This window comes from Anser brachyrhynchus, assembly GCF_964034855.1.
Source record: "Anser brachyrhynchus genome assembly, chromosome: 1".
In the NCBI taxonomy this organism is placed as follows: Eukaryota; Metazoa; Chordata; class Aves; order Anseriformes; family Anatidae; genus Anser; species Anser brachyrhynchus.
Window position 1 is genome coordinate 209,302,946 of NC_137694.1, and position 14,687 is coordinate 209,317,632.

At 44.6% G+C, this 14,687-nt stretch overlaps 1 protein-coding gene and 1 long non-coding RNA gene across 16 annotated transcripts in view; one reads left to right on the top strand and one right to left on the bottom strand.

Annotated features, from left to right (window-relative positions):
- Positions 1-14,687, top strand: part of LOC308187921 (serine/threonine-protein kinase PAK 1) — a 115,515-nt gene that overhangs the window by 40,713 nt on the left and 60,115 nt on the right. For all 15 annotated transcript variants that reach the window (XR_013945010.1, XM_080576354.1, XM_080576342.1 and 12 more), the window contains 7 exons: positions 3,499-3,599; positions 4,896-5,043; positions 7,396-7,433; positions 9,443-9,559; positions 9,738-9,912; positions 12,308-12,371; positions 13,188-13,236. Coding sequence is in view for 14 of the 15 variants with exons in the window: in XM_080576354.1 (XP_080432480.1) it covers positions 3,499-3,599; positions 4,896-5,043; positions 7,396-7,433; positions 9,443-9,559; positions 9,738-9,912; positions 12,308-12,371; positions 13,188-13,236 (692 nt within the window). In the remaining variant the exon portion in view is untranslated. The remainder of the gene's footprint in view (positions 1-3,498; positions 3,600-4,895; positions 5,044-7,395; positions 7,434-9,442; positions 9,560-9,737; positions 9,913-12,307; positions 12,372-13,187; positions 13,237-14,687) is intronic.
- LOC308187927 lies at positions 6,603-9,436 on the bottom strand. Its single transcript, XR_013945012.1, has 2 exons — positions 7,851-9,436; positions 6,603-7,196 (listed from the first exon to the last, which is right to left on the bottom strand). It is a non-coding gene; the product is annotated as an uncharacterized lncRNA (long non-coding RNA).

The window sequence follows — 14,687 nt, forward strand, 5'->3', positions numbered from 1 at the left end:
TCTTGCAACAGGGGACAGCACTGGAGGTCTGGCTTGATGATAGGAGTTTTTTTAGTCCTGTGTAGGACCTCGACAGCGTTGAAGCGGTGCTGCCAGCAGGGCTTTGGTGTCTGTGCCTGCAGGACCCTCTTCAGTGGCTGGGGAGAGATGGCACCTACCTGGCAAAGCAAGGCAAGAACATCTCTGCCAGCAGGCTTGTGCAGGGGGCTTTAAACTACGATAATTTGTGGGCAGGGAAGGTGGGGAAGGGGTGGTGCTTAATGAGAAGGCTCAGCTCAAGTATGTGGAGTGGAGCAGACAGACCCGCTGAGGGCTTGTGGGCCTGGATCAAAGGGGAGGCCAACGAGGGGAGAGATCTTGAGGGCATCTGCTACAGGTTGCTCAGTGAAGAAGAGCAGCTGTAACTGGAGGAGGTTTGGAAAGCACCTTTTACATCGCACTACACCTGAGCATGAACAAGATTGTGGTGTAAAGTACCCATGGGGCTTAAATGCTGGCCCTTATGAACTTCTCTTGAGCTATGTCGCCTTGCTAGGCCGCTTCGAAGCATCATGTTCTGCCTGCAGAAGGTAGGGGGCTGTTTGTAGTTCTGATTTCCTCTGTCCCAGCCTAACCCCCAAATCTGGCATTTAAAAAGCAAGTTGGCTGTAATACCAGGGGGTCCTCTCCGCCTGGATGCAGAGCTCCCATGATTTCTTGCTTTCAGCTGGAGTCGTGAGCGTGCGAGCCTTCTTGGGTTCGGGACTCATCCGTGACCTACTTGGGGGGAGAAACCGGGCTTTGGCTCGCATGTGGCACATTTTGCTCCCCTGAGGTTTGCTGAGCTCAGCTGCTGATTCACACGGAGGCAGGATGTTAACCACGAGGTAACACGGCGCAGCGCCTGGGAGCCCCTTCCGTGGTGATTGCTCTGCTGCGGATGTGTGGCATCCTGCCTCTGAGACGGGGCAGCACTTCCCTGCTGCTGAAGGATACTTTTCTCATCTCAGCGTGCTCCAGGATGGGCTCGTGGGCTTTGCTGTGGCGTATCGCGCTTTCTGGGTGCAGCTCAAGTTGCCAGAGCATCGTGATGAAACGCCATGGGCAGCTCTTGTAACAGCATCAGATGTTTGAGGTTTTGACTGAGAAGATGGTAAGATGTGGCGGGGGATAAAGCACTCGGTGGTAGGTAGGCCTTCCTAAGCAGATACAAGTTCTCTTTTATTTTAGTTAAGAATCTTCAGGGCTTTTTGACTCACTGCAGGGATAATATAATCACTGTCGAGGGGATTAAGTGTTTAGTAAGATGGGGAGTGCCCGTCTCTTTAGTTCTTTTTAGCTCATACCTCCATGGCATAAATATCTGCTCCAAAAAGCAATTATGTTGTTAATGTCTGAATACATCTAGGCTTCTAGATCTGTTAGATTTTGGATCAAAAGCTTCTGAAGTTTATTGTCTCCTGAGAATCCTGGGGGATTCACACGAGTTCATGTTCACATGATGCTCTAGTTCAGTCTGGGCACCGTAAAACCTTGAATGTGGCACCCAGGCATATCCCAAAAAGTACACAGAGGAATTATGGTTTCACCCACTGTAATGTTATAGCTGAGGCAAGGTGATTTTAGCAAGAGTTTGGGCTGTAGTCTCCTGCTCTGAGTAAGTTTGGGGTCAGCACTCACCTCAGTTTGCTGGCTGAATGGGTTTCGTTGGGATTTGGAGGTACGTTGGGGTGCTCAGGAGGTCCAAATGCCGAAACCGAGACACTTAAGTGTGTTGACTTCTGGATTGCAAGTACATGCCCTTTAGTCATTTTATATTTTTTAAGGGATTATGCTGCAATCTATGGGGAGATGTGGCAGTTGTCCCGGGCAATGTGGTGCTAATACAGCTGCCCTCTTCCCCCTCACCTATGTTGCACGCTGCTGGGCTGGAGCTGTCACCTTGCTCTTTGGCTTGGGGCAAGGGACTAATCCTGTAGACAGGACTATACAATACTGTGCTTCTGCTGGTTCTCTCTGCATCCCTTTTCCTCTCGCGTGCAGCGTTTTCCATATACCTGCTGGATGCAGCTGCTCGGTCCTTCCTTGGCAGGCCTCTGTGCTGCAGGTACGTGCCATCTGCTAGCCAGCAGCTGCTTCTGGCTCCTAGCTCCCGTCTCCGATGGCTCCTCCAGCAATTCAGCTTTCTCTCCTCCTTCCCCTTGGCAAGTCTGTTGCTCTTTTGTGATTCAGCTTCCCCTATCCCCTTTGTTTGAAAGGGGGATCGAAACCAATCTGTTCCTTCTGCGTGTCCCCAGCTGAGCGTTTGATCCTTTTCTTTCTCCAGAATTGCTCTGTGCTACACTAACTCTGTAATGACGCTCTGTAATGGTGCCAGAGCGCTGGAGAAAACAGGATTTGGTCCTTTGAGGGAAGTGCTGACCATCTCCGCACAGCTCTTCTCCAGCAGCGTCTTAAATAATTGCAGCATTGAGCATCAGCCTCCCAGGCTCCTGAAATGCCTGAGGTTTGGTGTTCATACTGCCAAAAGCGCACTGGGGAACGTCAGCCACGAAACAAATTCTGTCTGGCTTCAGATCCAACAGATAACAGCTGGGAAACACAAGTGCTTCAGTCACCTTCTCCTGGCTTTACTTACTTTATACTGCAAACAGCGGCAAATCTGGGGTTCTTCCTTAAACTGATCTCCATTTCTTGAGCCCAGTAAATATTAAAAAGGAAGGTGGCGTCTTTAATATGTCATGAATATGGATAAACTTAATTCGAGACATAATAATCTTGTTTGAAGATCTAACTTTAATATTCGTGGGGTGCATCTGCTTTATTTCCTTTCCTGCTTCTTTATGAGTTCTGCTCCTCACCTGCCAGATTCTGCCCTCTCCCTGCTGTGTGTTCAAACCTCGTTATTGAAACCACATTTAGTTCGGTTTGTGAGCAGGAAAACAGAAATAGTTTTGCTTGTATAAGGCTGTGTAGTGGAAGCACGTCATATTTGGTTTTCTTCACGGACTCTGTTTTGGGGCCGTAGGAAGAGAGAAGCAATATTTTGTCTGTAATATGAAAGGTGAGTAAGTTTAGCCAGCACTTTTTTTTTAATAATCTTTTCATATTTTGCTTAAAAACGAAGAATTAAAAAAAATAATAAAATGTCCAGAACTGCGTGGCTCCCAGTTACTGCCTTTGTGCTTTTGACTCTGACATACCAAAGTCTGCCTGGATATTTTCGGTAAATAGCTCTTGTGCTATTGAGTCTAGAACTGCTGGCTGATACTTAACAAAAACTGATATTTTGGATACATTATATGCTTGTCCTGTGTTATAGGACTCTGATTGTTATTGTCCCTGAATATAACTGTTCTGTATTGAGTTAACAAAGTTTTGTAACTTGCTGTTCTGCCTCAGATCGAAATCCAGTGACTAGCAAAAGCCGGGGGTGGTTGTGTAGGTAAATGAGAAGCTGTCGGGGAGATCATAATTCTTGATGGATTGATGGATTGTTTTTGTTGCTGTCTCTTCCAGCCAATAAAAAGAAAGAGAAAGAACGGCCAGAGATCTCCCTCCCTTCCGACTTTGAACACACAATTCACGTGGGGTTTGATGCAGTCACGGGAGAATTCACGGTAAGTGATTTGGAGGAAAAGAGAGCTGTGCGGTTTGGCTTATTGCTGGGAGGAGCCAGGACCTATTAATCTTTTATACGGTAATGCTGGAAAGGCTATTACCATCATCGAGTTTGATCTACATCTGTAGAGGCAGCCCACTAATCCCTGCTGAGAGACTGCTTGTCAAGCTTGGCACATCCCAGGAGTCCAGCCTGCCAGCAGACTTTGCCTTTCCTGTTTTTTGGCGGATGCGGACAGCGAAATATGGTATATCTCTCCTCCCTTCCCCTCCTCTTCCTCTTCTGGAGCTGGATTAGGTCTACAGCATAGTCTGTGTCCTCCAAATGGAGCTCTGAGAGCTCCCCTTTAGGACACACACAACTGTGCATACCTGTTTGTGCCAGCGCGTGCATGTGTTGTCCTAAGGCTAAATGGCAGAAACTTTTATGCCTTTTTTTTTTTTTATTGACATGCAAAATAGATGGAAGACAGAGCTGTATTTCATCACGCTCTTCTTAATTTGATTGCAAGATAGGACTTATTAGCAGAGGCAGTTGTTCACAGGCAAGCTATTTTGGCTGTGTGTAATATAGATATATTTTGAAGGCATTTTGCTCTCCTAGACTGAATTGTGTCTACAGTTGTGTTTTGCACGTCAGCTTCCAGACTTGCCCGAGTTAACCTGGATGTGCCAGTGAGGCATCACCTCGGGGCGGTGTATCCAGCAACCCTTTAGAACAGCGAGGGTAACTTTATTGGTAGAGGACCCCGTCACTTACCCCTGTGTTGACACAAACACTTGTTCTTGCTGCTGCTGAAAGTCCCAAGCCAGGCTGTACTCCAAATGTATTTATTTTCTGGTTGAAATGATGTCCCTGTAATGAAATTATGAGCTCTGTATGCCAGGTTAACACCTGTGCTGTCCCAGTTCTGGTTACAACATACACCAAACCTCTATTACCAAAGAATGCTAGCGCTAAACGAAGGCCCAAATGAATTTTGCTTGTCCACTGTACGAGATGCTTTACACTGTACATTACTTCTGTAGTCTTTCTTGGATGCGTGTAAATATGTATATATTTGTGCATAAAGATTTTCTTGCTTGAGGCTCCACCTGAGCTGCACCATTGGGTCTGCTCCTTTCTGTCTTTTTGAAACCTGCTGTTTCTCTTCCTCTTCTCTCTTCTTTCCTCCCCATTTCCTTTTCAGTATCGAGTAACCCCAGGAAGAGGGTGACAGAAGTGCTGCAGCAGGTACGTGTGCTGTGAAGCACGGTAGGCTGCCGGTGGGCTAACGAGGTGCCTGTCCCCACAGGGAATGCCGGAGCAGTGGGCGCGCTTACTGCAGACTTCCAACATCACCAAGCTGGAGCAGAAGAAGAACCCCCAGGCGGTGCTGGACGTGCTGGAGTTTTACAACTCCAAGAAGACCTCTAGCAGCCAGAAGTACATGAGTTTCACAGGTACGTGGCGATCATCTTACATGGCTGCTTTGTCCAGCTTTCCGTTAGTCACTGTATAGGGGGATTTCTTTTTGTTTAATCAACAAATAGGTCTGTCTTTTCATGGAAAATGTGAGTGAAATTCTCCGGCTGCCCAAGAACTCGTCTCCCTTTAAAATGCTGTTCTGTTAATGCTGATGCCCAGCTGAGCTGTAAAAGAGGAGGTCAGTGAACAGGGTGAATCCCAAACCAAGTAGTGGTTTACAGCCCGCATCTGGAAGGCAGAACCTGGAGTGTTGGCGCTGGATTCCCTGGATGAAAATCCCTGCAGAAAACAGGCAGCTAAACTCTGTAGGAACTTCAGTTTTTGGCTGGCTGTGGATGTTGCTTCATGGGTGCTTGGGGTGCGAGTTTCTCCTCTCCTGTGTGCTGTGATTGAGGAATACCGCTCAGCTGCTAGGTGCTTGATAACTGCTGGCTGGTTCCTTCTATACATCCTAGCTGCCGAGGTTTTGTGCCTTCTTTGTATGGATTACCTGCCTACTGGAGAATTCCTGCGGCCGTCACTCCTTTTCCCTTTCAATTAATTCTAACTCCTTCCCTTTCTAAACCTTAAGCCCTGCTTTGGTTCTTTAAAGGGGATAGTGCCATGTCACCAGAACAGGTAGTACTTAGGAAGACTCCAGGCAGGGATAAAAGCACAATTCTGCCACATATGTGCGTGGATAGCCAAACAAGAAGCCCACCAGTGGATTCGTGGGGTCCTTGCTTGCTATTGCGGGACGTTTTGGTGGCTGGCTCTGAACCTCTCGCAGGTGTCAGGCTAGTGCCTCAGCTGGTGATTTAGCACAGCAGATTCTCCAAGTCCACTGAAAATGGTTTTTGCACATGGATGGATGACGTTATTCATTCCCAGGTGTTGCTCAGGGAAATTCCAGCTTCCTGCAGCAGGGATTTGAGGCCCCTGCACTTGTCTAGAGAAGTTTGTAACCCCTACTCCCTTTTCTGCTTTTTTCACACTTTTTTCAAGTGTGAGCTTGGTCTGGGGAGTTCCTTTGCACTTTACTTCCTCCACAAAAGTGCCTGTGCGTGCAGGGACACTGAATGAGATCCAGCTTAAAGGTCTCTCTAGGAGAACAACCCCAAAATGGTGGAAACCTTGGAAAATAGCTGCCTGTTCTCTTAAATGGATTTTAAATAGTTAATCTGGTTTCTGGGCTAGTCCTCCTGAGAGATGCTGCAAGCCAGGATTCTCATTGCCATATCCCAAGATAAGGAATGAGGGATAGGGTGGTCATAAGAGACTTGAGACATCCTTTTTCAAATGTGCTGTGAGTGCAGGAGGAATCTGGAGGCATTTAATGACAAGTCCTAACAGAAGGAGCTTCCTAAGAGGCCCTTGTTTCTTGTCAGCTTGAACACAAGCTTTCCTCCACTGCTGTTGTAACCTTGCAGGAAAACCCTGTGTCCGCCTGGGTTACAGCACTGATCCTTCAGTCCCAAAGGGTCACCATGCCTCACGCCCTTTTCTTTTGATAGAAAATGATGCCTCTCTTGGGGCCTGATTTTTTTTCTCAGGATCACAGGATCACAGAATCACAGAATCGTCTAGGTTGGAAGAGACCTCCAAGATCACCCAGTCCAACCTCTTACCTAATACTAACAAGTCCTCCACTAAATCATATCACTAAGCTCAACATCTAAACGTCTCTTAAAGGACTCCAGGGATGGTGACTCAACCACTTCCCTGGGCAGCCTATTTTTTTTAGGATGTTTGGAGAGCACCTTGCAGCTTGGGCATCATGTGGAAGGATTGCCTGTGGGTTTGATCCCAGCATCTTCTTAACACTGGGCAGAGGCACAATGGATGCTTGTGGAATTTTAGGTTTAAAAAAAAAAACACAAACAAAAAAAAAAGTGGCCATGGAGTTTAGTCTCTGCCTGGAAAGGAGAAGATCAGATTTCTGCCCAAATGAAAAATTCCTTCCCTTGTCTGTTGTCTGCATCTTACCTGAGTGTCGGGCTGGCTTGTTAAGTTTGTTCTGTCAAATTCTGTTGTGTTTTTTTTTTTTTTTTTTCACCTGGGGTTAGGAGTCTAGTTACATCCACTGCCTGTGTAGATCATGGAGAAAGAGATATTCCCCAAGAGGAATATCTACTTCTTTTTCTGTTCTCTGTTAAAAAAAAATAAAAAAAAAAAAATCTATGGCAGTTGCCCTTTCCAAAGTGCTTCAAATTATGCAAGATGATGCCTGGACTTGGGAGGAGCCATTTTTCCTGCCCCTTCCAAAAGGAGCTTTTCCCTTTTTCCTCTCCCCAGTGCTGCTGCATTTACAGTTCGTTTATAACTGCATTAGTATGTCTCTCTTTCAGATAAATTGGCGGAGGATTACAATTCGTCAAATACACTGGTAAGCCTTCGTATCATCCCTTGCATGAGATTTGAAAACTTGCATAGAATATTCTTAGCTACACATGAACTTTTATTTTGCTTAGTGTTTTAAAATCATCTTAAAATCTGAACTATATGTATCTATATGGAGAGAACATTCATAAAAACAGGTAAATTATCCTCAAAGGGCATGCTGCTTGCACATTTTTTCATCAACAGCGGGAGAGTCAAGTAGAAATTAAGAGGCTTTACTAGTGAAATAGTAAATAGAAATTAGTGAATTAAAGACTGGAAATAATGTTATTTTTACAGAAAATGATCTGTTTCTTGATCTGTTTCTTTGGGGTGTGGTGATCTAGAAAATCATAACCACTTTGTTTTCAGGTTTTATATGGCTCTATAAACATCTGTGATCTGGCACAGTTTAATTACTAACCTGCGAGGTTTGATTGAAGCACTGTTGATTAACAAACCTAATCTCAGCAGAAAAGGAAATCAAATGTTCTCTCTGCTTGACCTTTACTCTGTCCCCACCAGGACAGGCACCGCTCCTGTTGACTTTGCTAGGAGACAGAGCTGAAAAGCTCTGTAATGTTTGTGTATGTCTGAGAGAGAGAGAGAATAAACAAAACTTTCTATTTTAGGTGATTCATAAAACCCCCCAATTCCCTCATCTCTTACTTTCTCACTGCTATGACGTTGTCGGGAGCTGGCACGTATTGCTCGCTTCTGGAGGCGGCGTTTTCCTATCTGACCGTTTTGGATTCTGCTAAAAGAAAAGGAAAACGTTTTTTTGTCGTTCATTGTCACATCTCGTTGTGCATCAGTCTTCAGGAGCCTAGAATATCTGAGACAGTTAGATATTAAAATAAATCCTGGAAAAAGCAGTAGTCATCGAGCTACCTCAGTAGACTGGTGTTTTTTGAAAGATGCTGGGTAACCTTTAATTTTAGAGAGATTTGTGAAATTACCAGTAAGTAGACTTTTTTTTTCTTTGTAGTTCTTTTTAATAGACTAAGCTTTAACAAATAGATGTCAGGATGCTGATGACTTCAAAAATATGCAGTGAAACTTTACCTTTTCCCCCGCCTTATTTCAGAGAGCTTTATTGCAGTACTTTAAGAAGTCTTTTTCTGCTGCCACTTTTAGGGAACTGATGGTAAACAAACTGGAAGCAGGAGTACAAGCAGAACTGGTCTAGTGGGTTGAGGGGCTTGCCAAGTTTATTTTGAAATGTTTATAGTGTGAAGGATGCCATGAACTTCGAATCCAGAGTCAAATTTTAAATGTTATGAGTAGCTTTGAGTTCCAGTAACGGTGTTGCAAAAAAAAAATCCAGATAATTCTTTTCTTAATCACTTACAAAACTTTTTATAAAAATTCATCATTCCTATTTTACATAATATTTTCCTTTAGAGTGTAGTTTTCAAAGGGATTTTGAAAGATTTTATCAGATTCTGCTTCCAAAATATCTCATTACTTGGTTCTGAGTCTTAATACCAAAGCTGATGTCAACTTGACCTCCCAACTTTTAGTGAAAACATTTAAATTTTGATGTAAATTAAATCACTCGAGTCTGAAATCTCTGATCTGCATGATAAGGGTTTGGAGCAAGCAGCAAGGGAAAAAATAAAGAAGAGGCAATATAAATTGGGACAGCTACATCCAAACTCAGATGTTGTCCTCACAGCAGCCCAGAGTTGCTGGGTTTGTCGTGTGGGTGTCAGGAAGGCAATGTGAGAGCCCGGGGGGGGTCTTAAGTCCCAGGGAGGAGGATGGGGATCAGACAAGCAGATGACAGCTCTGTCTGAACAGTTGTTGAACTGGACATCTAAATATTTCCAACGCAGGCTCAGGACCTTTGGGGTTTGGATTTTTAAGATACTGTAACTTTCTAACCCGTTCTGATTATTATTTTTCTGTGCTTGCTTCAAGGCACTCTCTGTTAGGAGCTTAACTCAACATTTGTGATTTGTTTATGCCAAGCAACCGGGTTTTTATTTTTGCTATTTGTGTAACCACATGCAGAATGTGAAAGCCGTGTCTGAGACCCCTGCAGTGCCCTCAGTGTCTGAAGACGAGGATGATGAAGATGATGCAGCTCCACCCCCTGTGATAGCTCCACGACCTGAACACACAAAATCCGTGAGTAGTAATATCTCCTTCAGCACCCCTGCTGCAGTCACGGTCAGGTCTTGGAGTTAGCTGTTAGCACTGTAGGTTTAGAAATGAAGGAAAAAGAAAAAAAAGATGGATGGAATTGCTTTTAAGTGATGATGATCTGCTTTGTTTTAATATGCATATTTTTATTCAACAAAATTAGATATACACCCGCTCTGTGATAGACCCTCTTCCTCCTCCTACCAGAGATGCGGCTACCTCTCCTATTCCTTCTCCCTCGGAAAACAGCACAACGGCACCTGACTTGCTGGTCAGGAACACAGAGAAGCAAAAGAAAAAGCCAAAAATGTCAGATGAGGAGATCCTGGAAAAATTAAGTATGTCCTTTTAATTTTTTTTTTCCTGAAATCCGAGGTCTTGCTGTAATGATATCTTAGAACTTTAATAAGTTGAGGTGTTTTGACGTTGCCATTTTGAGATCCCTTACTGAAGACTTTGCCCTGTGACTGTGCCCCAAAATCGGGGGCAGATATATGGGTGTGGGGAGAATAAATGTAAGCTGAGCACCTATGCTGTCAGCTGAAGTGCCCTGGGAGTTACAGATCCTCAGACTCTAAAACGAGCCCTGAATATGGAACATCTCCTTAACCACGAAGTCTGGGACTGTTCCACCTCTTGATATTCCATAGCTCTGGAGCGTGGATGGTTTTATTGCAATGTTAGACCTAAGGTGTGCAGAGCTTCTTACTGTGGCTAAAAGATGGAGAGAAAATTAATGCAACCCCAAGTTCACCGTCCATGATATCGTGACATTAAATGACTTGGTTATTTTTAAGTGCCCTGACGTTGTGTGGGTACCTAGTAAATAACTCAAAGTAGTGGGTGTTTCTGAGAAAAATTCAAGGCTTACCTTGTCTTTCTGTTGTGTCCTAGTTTCTTCAACAGTCCTGACCTTCAGTTCATGGATTTTATTTAAAGTGTTCCTCAACTGCCTGGCATTACTGGGATATGTTGTGATAGTATTTGACAGCTGAACAAGTTCTTCTGGGCAATTGATTGCTCTCCTCAGCATGGGCCAGCTTTTATCAGAGTAGAGCATTTCTCATTCTTTGATCTGTTAATCCCGTGTTAATTAAATATATGCCTTGCTCATCAGTTTATGTAAATGGTGATAGCACCCCTAAGGTCAGATTACTCTCCTCTGTTGAGAGTTTACCTCCTAAAGGTCATTATTTTATGAAGCAAAGACGAATACCTGGGTCAAGGGAAATTGTATCTGAGGGTATAACTTAAAAAAATAAAATGGCACGTGGGTGCCTCGTTCCTACGAAGAAAATCCTAAATTGAATAGATGGCATGCAAACTAAAAATGGTTGCTATCTGAAAGCCTGCACTTTCAAGACTCACTGTTTCAAAACAGCAACTTCCCTCACTAGCTGATTTATTGGTACCTTTATACCGTTAATGGTTTGAGCCATTTTGTGACCAGGTAGGGCAAGCAGGGACTGTGGCAGGGAAAAGGAACTATTTTAATGCAAATACGTTCACTTCTGTAATCCCTACCTTTTAGCAACAATACCGCATTAGTGCAAACATTAATGAATCTTCGCCTGGCTTTTTGGGAGGTAGGAAACATTACCCCCTTTTTACAAACTGAGAGGATTAAACAGGGCACGACCGACAGCTGCCTCTTGTGACTGCCTTGTGCAAACATTTACCTCTTGCAGTCACAACCTGCAGCCTGCGTTAGGCTTCCAGGGAAAGTTTACGAATATTTGTCCAGAAATGTTTGTCCTTAGGGCAGATAGCATTGCTTCAGCAATTGTGCAGTGGGGTGCACGGAGTCGGATTTTTCTTCCCACCCTCCTCCCCAAACACGAACCATATTCCCCTCTCTTACCTCTGTCTGCCCTGAACCTTGTGGGCTTGGCTGCTGGCCACCGGTGGCTGAAAATAGCCTGCTCTTACTCTGCTTGCTACTGGATTTCTTGGCGAAATGACCACGAGCAGTTTCCTTGCCAATGTGCATCTGTTTAGGCTCAGGCTCAGGCCTAGACCCCGGTGAAAGCAGCACCGCGTGTTGGCTGCTGGAGCAACTTGCAAACACCGCCTCGGAGGCAGGTCTGCATCCCTTGATCCTGTTAGCCACCCCGGTGCCGTTACAGGGGAGACTTGCACCCAGCTGAGCTCTGTGCTGATTTCCTCAGCCTAGAGGGTGTGATTCTCCAGCTGTGGGGGCATTGTGGAGGTCAGTCAGTGTCTTCAGGGAGCTGTGAGGTCCACATGATTTTCATGATTCATGATTTTTTTTCATGATTTTCCTGCTCGGAGCTCCCTCCTCTTGTCCAGAAAACTTTGGGTTGTGTTCTTCATGGCTACCAAACCCACCTCGAGCCCGAGCAGCCCCTCACCACCTCGCAGAGCCCTGAGCAAAGTGCTTTTCCTCAGAGGGATGCAGTAGTAGACTTTGTTTCAGCTGAACAGACACGTCAGGGAAAATGAGCTGAGATTGCCTCAGGGTGCTCTCTAAAACCAGGGCTGCAGCCGCGTGGCAACTGCTGCTGAAAGCTGCTGCCCCTTCCCTAGTTTTTGGGCTCCTAATAGAGGAGCTGGGCACTGCCCAGGCCAGCCCAGTCATCAGGTAAATAATGGCAAGATTTGTGCTGGTATGAAAAGACAGTAAATATTTTTTTTCCTGCCAGAAATTGTAATGGTGTAGTTGTGTGAAAAAGTACTTCTAAAATCTTTTTCTTTTCTTTTTGTTTGTTGTAGGAAGTATCGTGAGCGTCGGTGATCCAAAAAAGAAGTACACACGCTTTGAGAAGATTGGGCAAGGGTTGGTACATGCTTCGTTTCTGTCCTGTACCTTTCCTTATGGAAGGAATCATTGAAACTGGGCTAAGTTAGTTTGCTGGAAAAGCTGATGAGGACTTTTTTTATTCCACCACCCCCACCCCAGCTCTTCTCCCCTTCCCAGCAAAGTTTTGAGTCACGGCGACTGGGTTATTTTGTGCAATTGTGTTTTAAAATAAGAAAATATGTCATTAGATGATCGGGATGCTAAATATAGCTGTAGGCAGGGAAGGAGCTGCTTATTTTCAGCATGTGAGACAATCTTCAAATCACAGATTTGCCTCCTGAGTTAACTCTCCTCGATGCTGGTTTGGGGTATTCTCAGCAGGGCGGAGGGTAAGTAGGAGTTGGGGGAGAGGCAAATCATTGAGAGACACTTGTGCTGAGGCTCAAACTCCCGTTTCCTTCACTACAAATGCCACATTTGTTTACTTCAGCTGATCCTGTCTGCTCTGTAATCCCGCTGGGCAGTCTGCAAGCCAGGGCAGTGCAGTCATGCCAGTTTAGCTGGGATCAGCTCCCAGTCCTGCAGCCTGTGCTACATTGCAGCAAGGCTGTGGATGACCATACCGTCCTGTACCAGGAGCTTTGTTCCCCATAAATTCTCTGGCTTCTGCTCCAACAGTGAAGTTGGCTAAGAAGTATTTCAGAGTACATTTACCACTGGAATTATTGCATGGCAAGAAATGGGAATGAGAGCAGAGAAGAGGGGGAAGAGGAGTGTATTAAGCTCTGTCTTGCTATGAGATGCTAATAAGCTTTTTTTTTTTTTTTTCATTTTTTTCTCCCTTTTGTTTAGAGCCTCAGGTACAGTTTACACAGCAATGGATGTAGCTACGGGACAGGAGGTAAGTGCTGCCAGAATACCTCTTCAGTGGATTTTGGATCGTCTCCTAAAAGTTAGATTTGATGCTGCAGAATAAAGACATTCTTCCAGGGCTTTGTGACGTTTTGTTCTTAAAGAGACATTTATTTCCTTACTAATAAGACATAGTTGACTGGTCTGAGCAGAAAAATAGAAAAAATGATTTCCCAGGTTTTAATTTCCATTTCATATTTGTAGGGAATCTTCCTGTGTCCACAAAGGCTGGAAGCAAATGTTGAGACCCCATTTAAAGTCTTTTATCTTCTAGTCCTGTGTTTCCTATGCTTACACGAGTTGATTTGCATAGAAATAGTTCCTTTGTCCACCTGCTTTTTGCCCTAGAATTGAGAGATGAGGAGTGTGTCTTTTTTGTCCTAAATATTGAAAAGTGCTGTGCATATTGCATGCCTAGGTAATAAGCTAGTAGGAATGGATATGCAGCTTCAGTGAAAGTGATTATTGCTAGATGGAGGATTGTTAAAGAGTGAAGCGTATACATGATTCCAGATATGTTTATGGAAGTCTGCAGCACTGCGTTTCTGCTTTGCTTTTGTACAACATCAGGGTTTCCCACCGGTAAATTTCGTGACTAAATTTCGTGACTGTGCTTTTGGATGAAACTGCCTCACCCCCCTTCACAATTCCTGAAGAAATAAGGCATAATTGCAGCCTCTGAGGAAGGGACATCACGTTTATTTTGAAGCAAGGAGAAATGTTATAGGAGGAGGAAATCCTTTGGTGGTTTTCTCCTTTCCTTCTGGACCCCTTCAGAGACTCCCTTGTGAATATTTGAACCCTTAGAGTACCAATGACTTTTCAAATGATTCCCCTTATACTAGTTTGATTTTTAAAGTTGCATTTGGGATCGCTCTATGGCATCCTGTTAACCTGTTCCTTCCCGTGAAGTGCTGCTGGTACCAACACTGCGAGCTCAGGAGCTCAGTGAAAGGCGGCACGTTTTAGAAGCACTAGAAGGAAATTTCTTTATTGTGCAACACACAGGAGCCTTGGGCAGCTCCCAGGGCTAAGAATACTTGTGATTTTCACTGATGATAGCTATTTAGTATAAGCACAGCTGTTTAGTTTGTATTCTAATGCACATGACAGTATTAGGAGAATACCCCAAGGATCAAGTATGCTCTTGGGCCTACTTTAGAACAGGAGTGCAGAAGGGGCTCCCTCGGTATCCTTGGTCTGGAATTTCTTTATGTGCAGCAAATGCCTTCCCTCTCTTCTTCACCTTTCATTCTCCTCTCTGGTCTTGTGCAAAGAGCAGCGTGGGGCTTTTGTTTCTCCCTTATTTAAGTCCTGTTTGGCAGCCTCGCGAATACCGTGGAAGAACAGCGTGGTGTCTGTCTGTTCTTGCCTTCTGATGTGTGGGGCTTTTCCTATAGAGTCTCCTGCCATACTATCAAAACGCTAATTCTGTCCATC